General features: G+C 41.3%; 1 protein-coding gene across 2 annotated transcripts in view; it reads right to left on the bottom strand.

Moving 5' to 3' along the window:
• Positions 1-1,438: 1,438 nt before the first annotated feature.
• Positions 1,439-20,111, bottom strand: part of LOC122025813 (putative E3 ubiquitin-protein ligase RF298) — a 38,779-nt gene continuing 20,106 nt past the window's right edge. For both annotated transcript variants that reach the window (XM_042584690.1, XM_042584691.1), the window contains exon 4: positions 1,439-2,085. In XM_042584690.1, coding sequence (XP_042440624.1) covers positions 1,567-2,085 — 519 coding nt within the window. In that variant the 3' untranslated portion in view covers positions 1,439-1,566. The remainder of the gene's footprint in view (positions 2,086-20,111) is intronic.

Below are 20,111 nucleotides of genomic sequence, written 5' to 3'. Positions count from 1 at the left end.
CTCCGCTCGGCCCAGGAAAGGTGCGAGCCGAGCGGTTCCTACGCTCGGCTCGGTAAAGGACAAAGGAAGCAGTTGGCGATGTCTTCCTAGGAACTAGTGTCACCGGCAAGAGGCATGGTTGGCGGCTTGATCAGACAGAGAATCGTATGGGGGAAACTTCCACTGTCACGTCAGAGATATGCTCGTGCTATTAAAGTATGGCGTCCTGCACGCTTTTCTGACACATTCATTCCAGGTATGCTTTGAGGAGGGTGCACGCCTCGGGGAGCGTGTGCGCGCCTCTGGGGATCCCTATATAAGGACCCCCAGACGTCGATAGAGGTATGCTCACTATTTCACTGTAGCTACAGTTCTCGTTTCTTCTTTGCTCTACTTCCTTCTGCTAGAGGTTTGACTTGAGCGTCGGAGGGCCATCGCCGGGAACCCCTCCCTGGCTCAGCGTTGTGTTTGCAGGTTCACGGCGGCAAAGGATCTACGTCTTGGGAGTCTTCGACCAATCAACAAAAGTATCACATCCTCAACGTCTATCAACTCAATGCTCGAACAGAATCAACCAACCGTTCTAAGACCTATTGGAAGGTCACCTTGAGAAGAAATCAATCGATGGTGAAATAAGCAAGAGGCCGTTAGGATTGATGCCTAGGCAATCATCTCTATCTACTGAGACTTCTTTGGAAAAATTAAAAAAAAAAAACAAATTTTATATATCACATAGCCCCCCTCTCTCTCTCCAAACTTGTATTTATTTTAAGGATAAAACGGTGGACCGGGCAGGTGAGGTCCATTCATCATTCCCTCTCGTATTGATTTCTGCTCTTTCGCTTTCGTTTTTGCCTTGGAGCCAATTAAGTTTAGGCCTATTGATAAACATTCTAATGAACTAATTCAACAAAAATAAATAAATAAAATTGAGCTTAATTGAATCATCCATATTTAAGCTTGTTTAATTTCTCGGTAAGCAAATTTGCGTTATTAAGAAAGTCCGACTCCGGCGAATTTACAACCCGACGATTTTACAAAGTTAATTGAATAAACTAATCAGAAGGTTTAAACAATAAAAAAAAACCAAAGAGAACTTCAAGGATACGATGACAAAGTGTTACGAAATGGGACATTATCCGGTGGTTGTCATGTAACACAATTACAAAATGTCTTGATAAATATAAAAACCAAAGAGAACTTCAAGGATAAGTCCATCAAAAGAACTCTATAAATAACAACAAACATTAAGGATATGTAGGATTTTACTATTATTGTCTCTCTTTTTTTCCTATGCCTAACATCAATTAAAAAAAAATACTTTGTTGTGTTTTAGATGAACGTAATGGCCAAAAAGGTTATCCACAACAATTTGAATAATTGGAGCAAAAAAACATTCCACTATTAAATCAGAGAGGATAATTTTGAAACAGAAGGGAAGACAGAAGAAGATCAGAGGTAGTTTGATATGTGACTTCATAATTCATTGTGAATTTCACTACGCAGTCAACATAAAATGTTCATCATGCCTTATTCATTTCCAGGCCACAGTCATTATTCTCAAACTTCAACTCAAAACATATTGAATCATGCAGAGAAGCGTATCCGTACCCTTCGCTGAATTGGTGTCCTACAAGAAGGACAATCTTTCATTCCCTGCTTTTCATGAAGCTCATTGCATTTTACACACACAACTTGGTGAGCACAAGGAAGGAAAACAACAGACATTTCCTCTGACAGGCACATCACACATTCTCGCTCCCGCTGGAGTTCTTCCATTTCTGTTTCCTGTGACTCCATGAACTTTGCAAAGATATGGGCATTAACTTTTTTCCTTCCATCAGAGAGGTGGGAAGCATAGCTTTTATCTGTTCCCAACTGTAGAGCAGTGAGGTTTGTGGAGTCTTTGACAAGCCTCAACTGTGCAATCTGCCTCTCGAGCCTGCGTATTTCATTTTTGGACCTTTGCAGATCATTTTCAGCTTCAAATCTTAAAGCATTTTCCTGTGATTTGGTTGAAATCTCCAGCTGTTCTCTTTCTTTTCTTTCAGCATTAACCATTGCAATTGCCTCATTCTTCAACTTCTCTTCTTGTTTCCACCTGACCTGCAGGTTGTTGCCATCAGGCAAAAAAATAAACAAACTCTTACTTAAACAAAGAATCTCTTAATCTGTCTCTTTCGTCTTTTGTTGCCACATCAAATTCAATCTGACTTGCAACATATCCAACAATAGTTCCTCCCAATTTAAAATTTTCAGTTTAACAATAATTTTGTTTATGTTCATTACTCTTGTTAGTCTCAAAAAAATGGCAACAGGTATTTTATGACATGCAGTCAAAATGTCAAATATATGATTGGCCATATTGAAACATTTATCATTATTGTGTTTGTCCTAATCATTTGGGGTCGGCTGCATGAAGTCAATATCCTCCATTGAACACTAGCAATATTTGAGTTGATTAATCATATGTTATTCCAATGACTAATGTTGCTTCGAACTCTGTGTTATGTCTTACACCTTACACCCTAATCCATGTATGTTCTAGTGGTCTTGGACATATACATACCGTCTTAATATATTTTCTCTCAATTTATAGTCAGTTGGAGCTACACTATACAACTCTTGGATATTAGTAATTTTTTTAAAAAAATTATCATTTCTAGTAACTCATTAATTCATCTTTGTATTCTTGCTTCTATTACATTATTGATTTGGGAGTAGTTTGATCACTTTGACCATATAGAGAAAGACTGGAAGTAACTAACTCATCCTGTCTAGATTAATCAAACGACTAGATTTGATTTTAAATGAGTTAATAATCTTAGCCTTTGCTGTTAGAGTCATAAGATTCAAATTCCTATAAAACAATGTTACGTTTTACATGTAAAAACAGTCCGGTTCTTATATAGAACAGGAATCTAAGAGAAGCATGATCATTTTAGTACAATTCAAACATGATTGGATACAGGAATCTTATTTTATATCATTTACAGTCCACTCCTCCAACATCAACTACTTTGGCTAAGAACCCCAAACATCTCAGAAATAAATACAAAGGTAGGCATTTATCAAAAGAAGCACTCCTTCACATATATCAGGAGTTCCATTAGTGAAAAGGGCCTGGGGAAAGCTTGAACCCCCAACATCAACTACTCAAATAGAAGTGCAACACAATCTGATAATCCTATTCCTTCTGAATTAGATAGTCTGACTCCAAATAATTGAGTTAGATAGTTTGACTCGAATAAAAGTAAATTAACTTCTATTTTGAGTCATTTTAAGGAAACAAAGATCAATGGAAAGGATAAGTCCATTTGCAATGATGGTAGTGCTAAATTATTAGAGGATATTCATCATGGTGCAAAACCTTTGCATGATAATAACAAGAGAAGTCCAAAGAGAAAAAAAAACTAAGATAAGGCAGTAAGTTCTTCAAGTATATTTTTGTGAACAATAAATCTAAACACTATTTTTTGATGCAATCGTGCTCTAAGTGATCCGATGTAAGCTTGAGTTTTAATGTTTGGATAAAAGGGTATAAGTTGGAGTGTGTATTTGATATATGTATTTGAGTGTACTTGATGTGTTTGAATGTGCAAGGACTTGTCAGAACACGCAAAGAGCTTGTAAAGCTTGTGGCTTGGTGATGTAGAGCAACAAAGCCTGAAATTTTTGAATCATTTTGATCGGCGGTCACGAGCAGGCAAACATCGACTGGTCATAACTTTTGACTTGAGTTCATTCACGTGACATTTAATTAGTTAAATCGAAGCTCGTTTAGAAATATACTATTAGTTACGGGATGGAATCCGTAATAGCCCAATTTTGAGCCGAAAAAACATCATTTAAAGTCTTTTTGAAGGCTCCAAATAATTTAATCATTGTTTTGGGTTGTTTTCATCTTTTGGGTTTTTAGGGTTTTGGAAACTATTTAAACTATTTGTTTAGTTGTTTTAGGACAGTTTTTTTAATCGATAATATTTTTAAACATTGTCTCCTTCAGGAACGACGAATTTTGCTTTCCTATCAACAGGTTGTAGAAAATTATTTCCAATATTCGCAGTCGAACAATAGCTTGAGCTGCGTCACTTGGCATGGTCAAGATGGCACACTCAATAGATTAGAGATCCATTGAGATCGGAGAAGGATGGTATTGGGCATCCGAGGGACCACAGAATGAGAAGCAATGACCTAGCGTGGACCGAGGGACTATAAGATGAGTAATGAGATAGCAAGGACAATAACCAATAGAGGTGGATTACATAGGTTAAGAGGTGAGTGAAGGAGATAAAGGATTATCCGCACCCAAGGGATTGAGTAACATACCGGAAATGTCATAGGATAAAGTCAAACCGTAAAGGGTAAGACTCTAGTCACATAAGTGTTGAATGACCTATATCCAAAGGGATGAAGAGTAGAACTCAACATAGATAGACTCATCTTAAAAGTGATCGTAGTTGGGTACCAGTCGACTAGCATTGGAGATCAATTGGATGGTGGTTGAGAATCCCCATATTCAAGATTTGTAGTATAAGCAGTTGACTAATGATGGATCTCAATCGACTAGTGGAGAAATCAACTGAGGCAATTATGTCCAAGAAGCCGACTAATAGAATGATTTTGTTCATAGATGAGTTGACTAGGTAGTGGATTGTTCCTTTTTGCTAAGCACCTTCCATCCTTCTTGACATGATACCTTTGTTGTCAAGGCCAACAGTAAGCAACAACCTAACATTGATTAGCTTGTGCGAGCTACTAATAATGTTCCTCTTGTGCAAACGACAGTCAGTTGTGATCAATGTTAGATCATGTGCCAGTGTGATCGATGTGGTAGAGGGGGTGGGCAATACCAATTCCAATGATGTTAGTACTCTACAAGGCAAATATATCCATCACAAATTAAAGAACACTAAATAACTTCAAATCAAAGAAAGTATGCAGTGATTTAACATGGTTCGGAAGCCTCTAAACTCTTAACCACCCCATAAAACCTCTATATTTTATCCTTCTTGTGGAAAAAAGGTGATGCGCTCACCCCAAGGGCCCCTCCATGCCCACCCCAAGGCATTTAAAAGGGAAGTAAATCGCGGTGACCAAGTGCTATATTTTATCTTTCTTAGTAGCACCAAAGGTAGAGAAACCTCTTATAGATTAATAATTAACATGGTATAAAACTAAGAAACAATAAATACATTGGAACTCTCAATATGGTAGAGTAATAATATTTTTTTGACTTGATCGTCCTTTCTTCATGTAGCCCCTCGAGCTGTTTTTGGATAGCCTTCTCTTCGAATCATACTCGAATCTGGGAGGGAAATGCTAAAAGTGAAAGATTTTAGGATTAGTAGAGTAAAAATAAAATATATAAAATTTAAGTTTAATAATATTAGACGTAATGAGATAATTGTTAAGATAGGAGGTGATAAATTATGAGTAATGAGATTTTTAAGTATTTAGGATCATTTTCGCAAGAGAATAGAGAGATTGAGAAAGATGTATTATATTAAATTCAAGCAGAATAGTTGAAATGAAGGAGAGCGTCAAGTATTTTTTGTGATCGTAAAGTACCTTTAAAATTTAAAAGAAAGTTTTACAAAATGATGGTTAGACCTACTATATTATATAAACCTGCTATGTTGGGCAATGAAGCGAGCACAAGCAGAAGATGAGAGTTGCAAAGATAAAAATGTTAAGGTGGATGTGAACTTAGACGAGCATGGCGATGTGAAACTATGACAAATATCATACAAACAAGGAAGAGGAAGACCAAAAAGACTTGGTTAGCAATACTAAAAACAGATAACATTTATTTAAATATAAATAATGATATAGTAAGGGATAGAGCTCAATGACATAGAAAGATTCATATAGCCGACCCTACCTAGTGGGATAATGCTTGGATGTTGTTATTGTTGTAATCTCTTCGAATCATGCTAATATGGCAACCATCAGTTGATTGATCCATAGTATCTTATCCAAATATTGTTGTTAAAGCTTCCATCTTTGATTGCATTTAAATTAGTTACTATAATCAGCTGAACCTCTACAGCAGTCTACCAAAAAGCTTTTTGTTCTCGATCAAATGAACCTTAGTTGATTGGGTGAGTCGAGTAGCATATTTTGTTAGTTTGCCAAAGCTATGAAATCATCAATTATTTAAAGCATAACCACTAGTCGTCAACTGATCATTCCACAATACCCCAAACATAACCAACTTGGGGTATTAAACCACCAATCAATTAATACCCAATTACTAATCGATTAGGTAAACCACAAACATTAAATATTCGAGCCATTGACTCTGTCAATCAACAGTCAATTAATACAACCATCAGTCCACTGATCAAACCACAAAACCACAAAACACTTGGGGCATATTTACTCAGCCACCAGTTGATTAGATCATATCATCAATTAACTGGTTCCTCTTACTTCGACCACATCTATAGTCAAGTCCACCTAAGTTGTCATCTACCCACATCCTTTATGTTCAAGTCACTCCACTTACATCTTTTGTAGAGTTTCTTTTAAGCATTGAAGTCTTCACCCATCAAGCTAAGTCCCTTGTATGCACAAGTACTAGTCTCCTCGTGTCATCCGTTACATCGTTACTTACATAGTTCACCTCCTTAGTTTGCCATACTTTGATATCCATCATGCAATCCCTAGGATGCTCACTCCATCCTTCTCCAATCTCCACTGACCTTAAGCCATCGAGCCAACAAATACCTTGATCACACCAACTTATATAGATGATGGTAGATGTTGCGCAACTAAAACACAAGTTATACATCACACCGAACCTAACTAAAATTCTTTGTCCAACTCATCAAAACTCTTAATTTCCTAATTGCAATGGGACAAGAGTTCCAACAATCATGATCCCACTTGCCACTTAAATACTTGTCGTAAGTCCCTCTAGCAACAACGTCACCTATGAACTAATTAAGGATCATAGATGCTTAGTGTCCTAGCCACCTCCTCACGCACCGACCTCATTTATATGCTTCATCCTACACACTGCCTCTACTCCTGGTACATCACTGTCGCATCCCACACAGCCATGCACATCATGCATCCACACGTTCTGGCTAAGAAGAGTGAATGTCTCCACCCTTTTGTTCCTCGTCACTTTCCTCAAAACCAAATCCCTAATTGGGATTTGATTTAATTAATGTATGGTTTTAAAAAATCAAAATTCTTTACAATACAAACTAATAATTCTAAAAAATATCTTTATCTTTAATTTCTTGGATCTTATCCAAGGGCTATATTTTGACTCGCGAAGGAGCTTTGAAGCTAGATTGCTCAAGGGCCACCTGGTGCAATTTTCAAAGTGGAAGGCTCGTATTAACTCAATATCATTGTTCTTTGATTGAAAATTCTCTTTTGTTTAATTTAATTGATTTTAGTTAATTTGTGTGCATTGTGTGTTTGCTCAGGTATTATCTATTTTATTTGTACCATTATTATTTTAATTAACTTAGTTTTCTCTATATTTCTGTGTTAGTTAATAATCTTCATTACAGGTCAAGACCTTGCAACGGCTATGATAAGAAATTCTACCATTAGAGATGTACATACCTAGTAATAGAAGATGAGATTAAAACCCCCTAGACCTCCTATAACGATTTAAAGGTTATGATACTAGCAAAATTGAGGACAAGAGTCCTAAGCTTGTAGATCATACATCCCATCTAGTTGCACAACCGTTCACCTAAGCATCATTAGCAACAAGAGAATTATCCTACTCTCCTCTTGATGAGGACCACTTGTCATACACCTATGTTTGACAAAGTGTTCAAGATAAATATATCGTGAATCCATCACACTAGTAGATATGTTCAAACAAACTTCAAAAATCAATAATAGACAATGCAAATCTACCTAAAACAATTGTATATGAGAGTAGTTTAATACCTAAGTAAATTTGATAAGCTACACATATGGTGGATCCCCAAGTTAGACGCAAGGAAACTAATACACTTCATTAATGGGCTTAAGCTTGAAATCTAACAAGTTGTTTGCCCCTACCTCAATAGAAGAGGCTTATTGTAAGGTTAAAGAGATTGAAAAATTTATAAAACCAGCTACCTTTGATCATCAAGCTCCTCAACTAGTATCGCTCTTCAAGAATTTATAGGGTGCCACAACAAGAAAAACTCATTGGCTTGACTAGCCCTAAAATTGTCATCCAACAAGTGAAGACTAAAATAAAGGCCCCTAAGAGACTAGAGAACCCTAACTCCAACATTCAATGCTACAATTGTCATGGCAAAGGCCACAGCATCAAATCCCCTTACAGAATCTTGGCCTTCGAACCTCAAGGCAACTCTAAGGATGATGTAATATACTTTAGGAAGAGGTCAAACCTTTTGACAAACACCAAGAGACTAGAGGCGTGGAAGAGACTAGAGGACTCAACATAATGCATTGTACCATATACCCTACACGTCAATACATGGAAATTCACTTACATCATCAATACATAATTTCCATATAGACCCCTTTAGGCCACACCTTAACCACACTCAAACCCTTATAATATGGTATGAGTAAATCAAACTTTCCTTCTATTTCTACAAAGGTGTTTGATTTCCATTGAGAGATTCATATAAGGTTTAAAATTTCAAATCAAGTTGGAGTTTCAGTTTATGACCAAAACGATCCAGTTTTGGTACCGTAGAGTGTCATGCCAATACAATTTCAATACTTTTTTAAATATAAAATATATTAATTAAAAAAAATCATCAATGCTAGTCCTAAACTCGGATAAAAAAGATTGATGATCACATCCGCCAACATAAAACACATGTGAATGTTAATGTTAAGTTGTTCTCTAAAAGGAATGCATTGTAAGGTCCAATTACAACGTCTTAGCGAGAACTGCTATATCTCCATAAGAACTTGGATATAGTGTTAAATATACAAGAATTTTGATATCCCTGGTCTGATATTATAGGAATACTGATCATATTAGAATTAGAATATAGAATATAGGAACGCTTACTGGTAAAACAATGAAGGTAGTAGATATGATGATTAAGAAAAGAATTAATATTTTATGTACGAAAGACAAAATGAGTAGGAGAGAAAGTATAGATAATAGAAAACTCGAATTTTAAGTTATGATGCACAAGATGGAGTAAAGACCACTCGGGCCTCTTACCCCTTCTCCCTATTTGTTGAGATCATTCACGGTCGGGCAATCAATATTACCCCCTTTTAAATAATCAATAGCTATACCATTTCTGGTTGAGTCCCATGGTGGCCGAGTTAGATCACCCCATAGGTATCCCACATGTGTCTTCCCTCGAGATTTTTATTTCTTTGTCATTTTGGGTGCTAGGCATCCTTCTTTCATTTGTCTTCATCTTCTCTTCCCTTTTCCTTCTCTTCTTTTTTTCTTTCTGCTAACTTCGTGTGGTCCATGCAGGCGACATGCACACCATGAAAGCGACGTGATGTCTGCGGCGAGGGGGGCGTATTGGAAGAGCCAAGCGAGTCAACCCTTGCCAATGATCTATTTAGATGAACATATTCGGCATGCATTCATTACTCTGTTATGGTCCCTAGTGCAGGATTGAGTCACAGGTTGAGATCTAGTATCGGACTTGGTAATACAAACACACACAAGGGGGAAAAGAGACTCGTCCACTAAATTTTTCTCTTCCTCCTCTTTATTAATAATAATACTCGGGAGTCAAACATGAAACGACTCATAAATAGAAAAGACCAACTCATACAAGGAACAAGGAATCAAAAACAAAAAGCAAATTAGACCATTATGTGTTTCCACTATAGCAATGGCTAATTAGACCATTATTTGTTTTCACTATAGCAATAACTAAATTAGGTAGTAGAAATTCATGCAATTTGCTTCCGACTATAGTGACGCTCAACAAAGGCATCCACATCATCGAGCTTGTCCTCAAGCTTGAAAGCAAGGTAAGCAGAGAGAAATTGCCCAGCTGATTCCCAAGTAGCATCTTTAATGGAGGAACCCGTCCAAATGCATTAAGAACTCCCTTGTACCCCTATTGAGACGACTGCGCAGAATGGGCTCAAACAGGTAAAGCCTAGCCGTCACACACTTGAGGTAAGGTTCCCACACTATGCAGCGGGTAGTCCTTATATGGCTTTAGCAAAGAAACGTGAAAAACATCATGAATGCGGCTGCCTGGCGATAAGTCGAGTCTGTAAGCAACAAACCTGATGTGTGCCACTACCTAGAATGGACCGAAGTACTTGGGAAGCAACTTGTGGTGACGTTGATGAGCCAATGAGAGTTGGCGATACAGCTGTAGGTACCGCCAAACCCAGTCCCACACTACAAAGCTCAAATCACAGTAAGCAAAGTCAAAAGCCAATTTGGACCGCTGCTAGGATTATTGTAAGTGCATATGTACCACCTGAAACATCTCATCTCTTTCCATCAAGGCGCAGTCCACTACAGCAACACAAGTAGAGTCCCCAGAATAGGATAGAAGGTGAGGGGGCTCACAACCATACACTAGTTGAAATGGTCTGGCGTCCAAAGCGATATGGAAGAACTTGTTGTAGCAATACTCGATCAATGGAAGTCACTCAAGCCATTTCCGCAGTTGGTCCCCAACAAGGCACCGCAAATACATTTCAATGGTGCGGTTAACCACCTCCATTTGTCCATCAGACTGTGGGTGATGGGCTGAAGAGAAGGTTAGCTTAGTTCCACAAAATCGGAACAACTCCAACCAAAAAGAGCTAAGGAAAATCTTGTCACGACTCAAGCATTCCGTGGAGGCATAAGACCTTAGCAAAAAAGACTGCATCAACTGAGAAAGTCATATACGGATGGGCTAGGGGAACGAAGTGAGCATACTTGAATAATTAATCCACTACTACGAATAAGACTGATTTACCCTTCACCTTTAGAAGATCCTCGATGAAGTCCATAGAGATGTCTACCCATACTTGTTCGAAAATGGAGAGAGGTTGAAATAGACTTGTCGGACGCAAGTTCTGTCATTTGTTGCGCTGGTAGGTGACATATTGCTGCACAAAAGTCAGGATATCGTGCTTCATACCGGGCCAATAAAAATCAACATGAAGGCAATCAACACGAAGGCGGTGTAATGTCTTTTGTGTCCCCTCATGCCCTGTCTCATGAAAAATCATGAGCACGGTGGTGAGCAACAGAACACCCGACCCTGGTAGAAGATCAAGCCGTCCTGAGTTTCTCATTCGAGTCCCTCCTCTCAGCGTTGAACTCAGCCTAGGAACCAGAACAGCACCGGATTAGAGTTCACTTCACTTCGTCTCATCTCAAAGATCTCCGCACACGGAATAGAGAGAGTCATGATAATAGGTTCCTCCTCGTGACAGCAGGAGAGGGCGATAGTGGCATGGTTCAAGAGTCCTGCCTTAAATTCCACCCGAAAGTTGAAGCCCATCAGCTTGCTAATCCAATGTTGTTGGGGTGATGTGGTGATGCGTTGCACCAGCAAATACTTCAAACAACATAGTCTGTTTATATCAAAAAATGGCTACCCCACAAGTATGACCTCTCGTGAATCACGGATTTGGACGGACCAATGAGTTCTCATTCATACACAGCTAATTTAAGCTGATGTTATGCTATTTTACGGCTGAAGAAAGCAAAGGGGTTCCCTAGCTGTTGGAGAACTACTCCAATTCCACAGCAAACTCTTTAGTAAAATTAGGCAAACTCAGCACCGGTGTTTCTGATAGGGACTTCTTCAATCATCCAAACGCCCCTTCAGCCTTTTCGAGCCATTAGAAGGCATTCTTCTTGAGAAGACTAGTGAGAGGGGTTGTGATCTGCCCATGCTCCTGGATGAATTTGCGGTAGTAGCCCGTTAGTCCAAGAAATCCCCAGAGATCCTTGCAAGTTTGGGGTCTAGGCTACTCTTTAATGGCTTAGATTTTGTTGCGATCCATCACGACCCCTATGGAATGGATAACATGACCCCAAGTAGGCCACCTGAGACGGACCAAAAGAACACTTAGACTTCTTTAGAAATAATAGGTTAGCGCTTAACAAATCAACGACAAGCTGGCAATGCTCAAAGTGTGTTTCCCTCATAGGTTGTAAATCAGAATGTCATCAAAGAAAACCAGAACGAACTTACGGAGGTAGGGCTGGAAGACTTCATTCATCAATCCTCAAAAGGTTGACAGGGCGTTGGTGAGGCCGAATGGCATGACCAAAAACTCAAAGTGACCATGGTGGGTACGGAAGGTCATCTTCTCAATGTCCCTGAGGTCCATCCGGATGTATTGGTATCTGAAGTGCAAGTCCAGTTTAGTAAAGTACTATGCCCCATGGAGCTCATCAAATATCCCCACTACTGGAATGGGAAACTTGTCCTTAACTGTCCAGTTGTTGAACTCGTGATAGTCGATACAAAAATGTCACGAGCCGTCATGCTTTTTCACTGGGAGGAACTAGGGCGGATACTACCTTGTATGAGCATCTGGGCACATTGTCGCTCAATCTCATCCTTCTGCAGCTGCGAGCAACGGTATGGGCGCAGAACCACTGGGACGGACCTCAGCAAGAGCGTGATGAGGTGATCACAACTTCAGGGTGGGGGAGGCCAATAGGTTCCTGAAATAAGTCATTGTAATCCACAAGCAATGGCTCCAATTTGTCCCCTATAGATTCCTCGATTCGTATCATGGCCGCACATAGTTTTGATTCAAGAGGATGCCTGTGCCAGAGGACCTCCTTGCCCACCAAGACAAACTTCATTGTAAGGGAACGGTAGTCCCATATAATAGGGTCTAGGATGCATAGCCATTTAACTCCCAAAACGATGTCAAACCCTTCCAACAAAAGCATATAGAGATCAATAGAGAAAGTATCTTGCCTACCTGTAAGGGTACAGACTTGCAGAGACATAAACTTGGCACGCGTTCCCCGTTGGCCACGCATACATTCAGGCCAGGTTGCTTCCGAATCTCCATGTTCAGGCCCGGCACTAGCCTTTCACGCATGAAGTTATGTATGCTTCCTGAGTCCACTAGGACTGAGACAAGTACTCTTCAGGATGTGGCCAACAATTGCATTGTTTGTGAGTTTCTAACACCACTTAAAGCATGTTGGGAAATTCTAGGGTATGCTTCCCTATCTTCCTCACTGTCATTGTCATCATCACTTCAATCCAGAACAGGCGCTTGCACTTATGCCCATGGAGTAGAACTCATCACAGTTAAAACAGAGACCCTAGGCGCTATGTTCAACTATCTTGGCGTGTGTCACACGCATGAAGAATGAAGCAGATGGAGTCCTCTTGGTGTTATTCCTTGTTGATGTGGTCTTCACTAAAGGAGGATCTCCACTACTAGTGATAAGTTTGGCTGTGGTTTTGCCAAACTTATCCCAAGTGGTAAGCATGGAGACATGTGTTGCTTGGGGTTCCGAGTTCGAGTCCCCTTAGCAACAAATAAATCCTCCTTTGAGGGGTCTATTGACTGAGGTGTTGTCTTGGTAATAGGACCTCTTATCAACACAGTGGTATCATGCCTCCAAAAAATCCCTTAGGGGGTTTTACTGATATGGGGTCGTTTCGACGGTGGGGCCGGTTATTATAAAAAATTTACCCGGACAGTTTTTGTCCCCTCGAGACGGTCTAGTGGCTAGTGTATGAGGTGCTGCCACCATGAGGTCTGGAGTTCAAATCTCGGCATAGCCGAGGTAAATACCTCCCTCATGCGTCAATCACTATTTTAAAGGCTAGTAGCCATCCGTGATTTACCTCCTCCGTGTCGGCCTTGGGAAGAGTTGGCGGGGCCGCTGGGGGTGAGCATAGTCGCCTTTTGCCACCAAGTTTGGTTGTGGTTTTGCCCCAATTCGTGCGCAGTAGGCGCCCATATTGATGGAAGCACTGCTTCCGTTCTAATGCCCAGATCATATTCATTGCAATGCCTAGGTTTCCAAGCTTCTGCAGTTCGATGTCTATCTGGATATCTTCAACTAGCCTCGCAGTGAACAATTGTAGCAAAAAGGTGATTACGCTTACCCCAGGTGCACCTCACAATGCGTCTCCAGGTTAAGTGAAGGGAGGTAAATCATAGGATCAGCTTATAGCCGACCACCAAGTAGGGATGGGAGGGTTTATTTTTCGAAGCCGCACAGTGAACAAGCTGTCGAGGTCGGAGGTCAGATGTTCGAGCAAGGAGGGACTGGAACTACCGTTGATAGTTTTCTGCAGAGCTTGTTTGCTTCAGATTTGCTAGCTCCACTAGAGGATTGTTGCTCAAGGCGGCTCAAAGTAGATATAGCAATGGTTTTTGAATTGCACCCCAAGTCATATATCGCTCTTCCTATTCCATTTGATCAAACCAAAATTAGGCTTCCCCTACCAAGTGGAAGGCGGTCAGGCCAACCCTTGTCAGCTTTTGTGGTCCTTTAGTTGGCAAAAAAATTTTCACACCTTTTAACCCAGCCTAGTAGATCCTCTTCTCCAGAATAGGTGGGGAACTCCATTTTCGAGTATCGCAGAACGATAGTGTCCCTGGTTGGTAGTTCAACTATGGCCTCCGAGGCTCTGGAAGGGTCACACTCCATGCTGGTAGGGTTGTTTGTGGTGGGCACCTACCATCATCTTATATCTTGAACAGTACTGGACAACTCAGTCAGCTGCTCCTCTAGTCCTCGCTGGCAGGAGGTGATATGCTCCATGAAAACTTACTGGTGCAAGGTTAATCTCTCCATGAAGCCATCGAGTTTGGATGCAATAGGATTCGTGTCACCCATGATCGACTCTGCTACCAAGTTGTTATGGTTCCTAGTGCAGGATCGAGTCACAGGTCGAGATCCAGCACCAGACTTAGTCATACAAACACACATAAGGGGAAAAGGAGACTCGTCCTTAATAGAGCTCACTACTCATTTTTTCTCTTCCTCCTCTTATTAATAATAATACCCCTTATATTATATAAGAGTCAAACAAGAAACGACTCCGAAATAGGAAACACCAACCGAGAAAGAGAACAAGGGGTCAAAAATAGAAAGATAGTTAGGTCATTATGTGTTTCCACTATAGCAATAGTTAAATCATGCAATTTGCTTCCGATTATAGTGGCGTCCAACAAAGGCGTCGACACCATACTTTTGCATTTTTTTCATCCCTTTTGTTCGGAGAACTGTATGTTTTTATTGATAGAATGTGAAGATCTTAATGTTTGGAGTGAATTTGGAGATGAAAACCAAAAGAATACACATTACAACATGATCCACGGCCATTCCGTGCTGCCTAACATAGTCGTAGATCATCTGGGAAGAAGAGGCACCCGAAAACATCAAATTAAAGCATCTAGAGTGGAACATGGCTAGACAAAGTTAGCCGACACGGGCATGTTCGTTGTTGTCCCTAGACAACAATAGCAGACCAAATTTCAAACGAGCATAACTTTTGATTCAGGTTGAGTTATAGGCCCATAACCTATCAAATCGAAGTTCGTTCTGAAATCTATAGTTTGGTATAGGGTGGAATCCATAACATCTAAGTTTTAGGCCCCCAAAACATTATTTTCATGAACATGTGGTGAGGCCTCCTATTTTTATGAAGATTTTATATCTTAGGAAAAGTTTGTTAGTTTTGATATCCTTGGAGGCTATAAAGGAACCAAGGGGCACTTGTTTATGACATCAAGGGATCAAGGGGTTCTCCCCTCCCTATCAAGTAGGTTTACTTGTGACAAGGAACCCCAGGAGAGTCATTCCAATGAGCCGTTAGAGATTCTATTTATTGTAAAGCTTGGAGATTCTTCCAAAGATAACGATCAACACACAACTAAGCTTTTTCTTCTCTTATCTCCTTGATTTGAGTTGTAGGATGTCTTCTTTCTCATCTTTCGATTGTGACTCCATCTCCATAGAATAGTACTTTTAATTCTAGGATGATAGAGTAGTCCGATTGCTTCGTTAACACTTATTTTATATCTATTTGACTTACATTTAACGTATGATTTATTGAGCATAATCCAGCCTCAATATGCATACATGATTATGATACTAACCGTGTGTTTTAATATCCCATGAGATGCGGAGAAAGACCGAAAGGTAAACCCAACTCTCCAACCCATAAGGATCAAGACTTGAGGGGTTGTTTAAGTAGTTCAAAATCTCACGAGGGAACCATTGGCTATCATAGAGTTTGATGGGTTTACTCTTATTTGATGCCAAGAAATAGAGGATAGCACCTAAAGGACCATGAGACATTGTGATAGGAGCCTCCCTAATAAAACAATTGATTTAATAAGGCTACCTTAAATGTAGGCATCGCGTTTGGGTAGATAGGTATTATTTCAAAAATCTATATCGGTTATCTAGGGATAGTTTACCTTCATGTGTATCAACATTGAGGCAGAGTAAATAATATTTAGGGTGTTAACAATCATCGTAGCAAAACCAAAATCCTAGAATTGTTCCCTAAAATCGAATTTCTCCTAACACTCGTCATGTTTTCTCGATTCGCTTTCTTTCTTTCACGGCTTATCCTCTAGATAACCTGCTTAGTGATCCCTGGAATCAATCATTTATTACTTAACGACAACCGTGCATTTGCGATTTTCACTCATCACCCACATGTATCCGCCCTCAAGGTTTTTATTTTTTTATCGTTTTGGGTGCTAGGCATCCTTCTCCCATTTTTCTTCCTCTTCTCACCCCTTTTTCCTTCTCTTCTTCCTTTTGGTAACTTCGTGTGATCCATGCAGGCAACATGCACACCATACAAGCGACATGATCATCCAGGCGTTTGTGGCCAAGAATGTCCCCAAGAGGAATAGGAGGCGTTGAAAGAGCCAAGCGAGTTAACCCTCGCCAATGCTCTATTTAGATCCTCATTGCCCGCCTCTTCGCACTAAGCAGCCCCTCCATTGCCCTTCGAACGACCCCATAGGCTTGTATGTGAAGCCAATAGAAGTCCGTTGTTTTCTTGTTCTATAGCCAACTCCATGAGTCCACGGCTTGCTAGTCCTCAAGAAATTACTTCTCGAGGTCCCAGCTCGGCTCCGAGCAACCCTCTAATGGTCCTAGAGGGAACGGATCATCAATCTTCCCCTACCATCCGTTTAGAGAGAGGAAATCTCCCTTCTCTCTAGAGAGGGCGACGGAAATAGGGGGAAAGGGGATCTCGTCGATAGCGGCTAGAGGAAGAACCCCTCTACGATAAGGGAGGGATCTCTCCTTCCCCATCGGGGGAGGCTTGCTAGACACCCTCACTGGCGACGGTGGAGGGGTGAAGGAGCTATAGGAGCACAACTCTAACGACAACTGTAGGAGCTTCGAGAGGCTGGGCTTCTCCCATCGTCAAGGCCTCCAACCCAACCACGAACATGCTGTGGAACTCGAATACTATGAGAGGAGGCAAGGAGGAGAGCATAGCCTCCAGGTATCGTGCAATATGTCAAAAGCTATAGAAGCTCTCAGGCAAGGCAACAAAGAGGAGGATCTGGTTCAACTCCTAGCTGCAGGCTTCTTCATGGACCGAACGGTTGCCTGTTCTTACTGAGGTTAGAGCACAGATCACAAAGGGCGCCTCTCCGGTGTTGGACCACAACACGCCGAAGAGGAACCGGTGATGAGTGGGAATGGGCAACAAGTGGTGGGGCTGCGATGCTCATCAACGGAGAGGGGAGGCAAGAAATCAAAGTTGTGGCGAAGGCTCCAATGCTCTTGCTAGGGAGTTGGTCGAATGCAGAAGCTCCGGCAAGCAACCGAACTTGAGGAGGCTCCGACGAAGTGGGAGGCACGGTCCTTGAGGTCACCTTGGAAGGTGTGGCCAGTTGGGATTGTGGAGACAGAAATTCAAATACAAATTTGTGCAACGGGGAGGAAGTTCGAAATTCAAATTTCAAACCTCAAACCCCCCCCCCTTAACCCACCGATGGTGATGTGGAGGAAAGAGGATTAAGTGTTAGGGTTGTGGATTTCAAGTCCTAGCATGGATTTGCAAACTGCAACCCATTAGACAAAGACCACCGGAGGCACTCTTCTTCTCCGGCACCGACCTGCTACCCAATTCACCTTGATGGAGAAGGAGCCTCTCTGCTCATGTGAAGGTAGGCTCTCTTCTGGTGTAAGGTTGGACCAAGAGAGCGCATATAGAGGGGAGGCAGATGCACCTAGTCACAGTGCGCTTGCTGGCAACGAGAGCTATGGATGAGGGAGCAGTTGCACAGTGAAAGAGGGGGCAGCCAAGAAAGCTGTCACGGATGCAAACGAACAAGCAAAGATTTTTTGCCTCAAGTCATCTTAGTTCAAGCCTAATTGAAGCCTTCATCAAGTCGTCCACTACTGCTATGCTTTCGGACGGAGAGGTTGAAGACAGAGTTGTTGGACGACCGGAGCTCCGGCTATCTACCGAGGGGTCCGCATTCACTGAAAGGCAGAGAGGGTTATGGCTAAATGGCAAAGGGCATCTTCTTTTTCCGAGCCCAAGCTACATCTCGAGATTAAGGTTGGAGATGGGGTGCTGCTAGATTTGGATGGCTGGTAGGATGAAGTTGCTGGAGGAGAGATTGGTCATGGAAAGATGGGGCGATGATGGTGTTGCATTGGTGACAGTGATGTGTGTTGTGATTATGTTTGTGGTTGTATTCTTGTCTCTAATTGCGTTCAACAGTGATGTAGGTTGGTGGCCCTATGCATATACCAACACATAAACGGTGTCATGAGTATCCACTTTGATTTGGTATACTCAGACATGACAAGTTGGACCCAGCGGTATCATTTGTTCTTGTATGTTTTTGATGATATATATTTACCCCTTTTCATAAAAAAAAAAATAGAGGGAACGGGTCATCCCCTCATCATCATCTATATCAGTGATGCGTCGGACATCCATTCTGAGGATGTTGCCATAGGCTGATAGAGAACAACCCCGAGGCCTTGGATCTAGAGGTGGTCACCCCGTGTTGCCCAAGGAGGGAACTCCTACGACACCCAAGGAGGTTTCCCTCAAGAGCAATGTCACACCCAATTCGATGGCAACTACTCTGTCTGAAGAGGGGCAGTTCTTGCCACCACCTCCAGCTCACACAGAAGATCCTGAGGTACCCTTCTTGAAACTATCGAGAAAGGAGGAATGCCTCCTCCGCAAGATGGGTTGGGTTCCCCTATTGGAGGAATGCCTCCTCATTGTCTGGCTTTTCCTCGTTCGTTTTCTAACTTATATTGTGTTTTTGGGCTAGCTCTATCTGGACACTAGGAGTTAGTGACTCAATGCCTATCTTCAAAACAGTAGCCAACTCCTCCACACCCATGTGTCTACACTAGAGGCATGGATGGCTGAGCTAGAGCACCAGGTCAAGGACCTCACCTCCATGCCCTAGAAATGATTAGGTAAGGGAGGTTTCACAACATACCAAGGTTGCTCTATTCGAGTAGAACTATGCCCCCAAGCTGTCGTCGAGCTATTTTCCACAGACAACATCATTTATGATGCATCAAAAATCCACCTCCCCCCTCAACATTGCTGACAAAGTCTCCCACCTGTGTTGAGGACACCAGATGTGTCCATGAAAATCCCTCCAACGTTCAAATTAGCTCCGATAAAGATGCTCATTTGAAAGCCCAAGAGAAGACTAAGAATCAAAATTTCGAGGAAACGATCCTTTTACCTTTGTATAGTTTATCTTTTATGTGTCTGCCACTAAGTTGTGTTGATGATGCGATCCTAGAGTACGGACGTAAGTGGAAGATGTGTCCGCAGACAGGACAGTATGGGGCAAGCCATGCTCTACCATGACTTACTCCTGCAATGACCTTCCTTATTTATGGTTTATAGGCCTTTACGACAGTCCTGCCACCACCTTCTCTACTTATGGTTTGTCTGCCTTGACCATTGCGTGTGCTAATAAGTCTCTGACAGGAACTACTGACCCATCATGTAAAATACCGAAAATAGGCGATTATGAATAAGGAAATTTTCCGGAATTTTTGGACATTTTTCGAAAATTTTTCGGAGCTCGTATGGACGAGTTAACGGGGACCAGAACGGGGCCCGGGAAAAAAAAGCCTGTTTAGGCTACCCTATTTAAGAGAGGAGAAGATTATATTTATAAATCTTTTTCCTTTTTATTTACATTGTCGCCGAAAATCCCTCATTAATCGCCGT

The sequence above is a fragment of the Zingiber officinale genome, chromosome 1A (assembly GCF_018446385.1).
Source record: "Zingiber officinale cultivar Zhangliang chromosome 1A, Zo_v1.1, whole genome shotgun sequence".
In the NCBI taxonomy this organism is placed as follows: Eukaryota; Viridiplantae; Streptophyta; class Magnoliopsida; order Zingiberales; family Zingiberaceae; genus Zingiber; species Zingiber officinale.
Note: the sequence above shows the minus strand (reverse complement) of the source record. Positions and strands in the feature narration are given on the sequence as shown.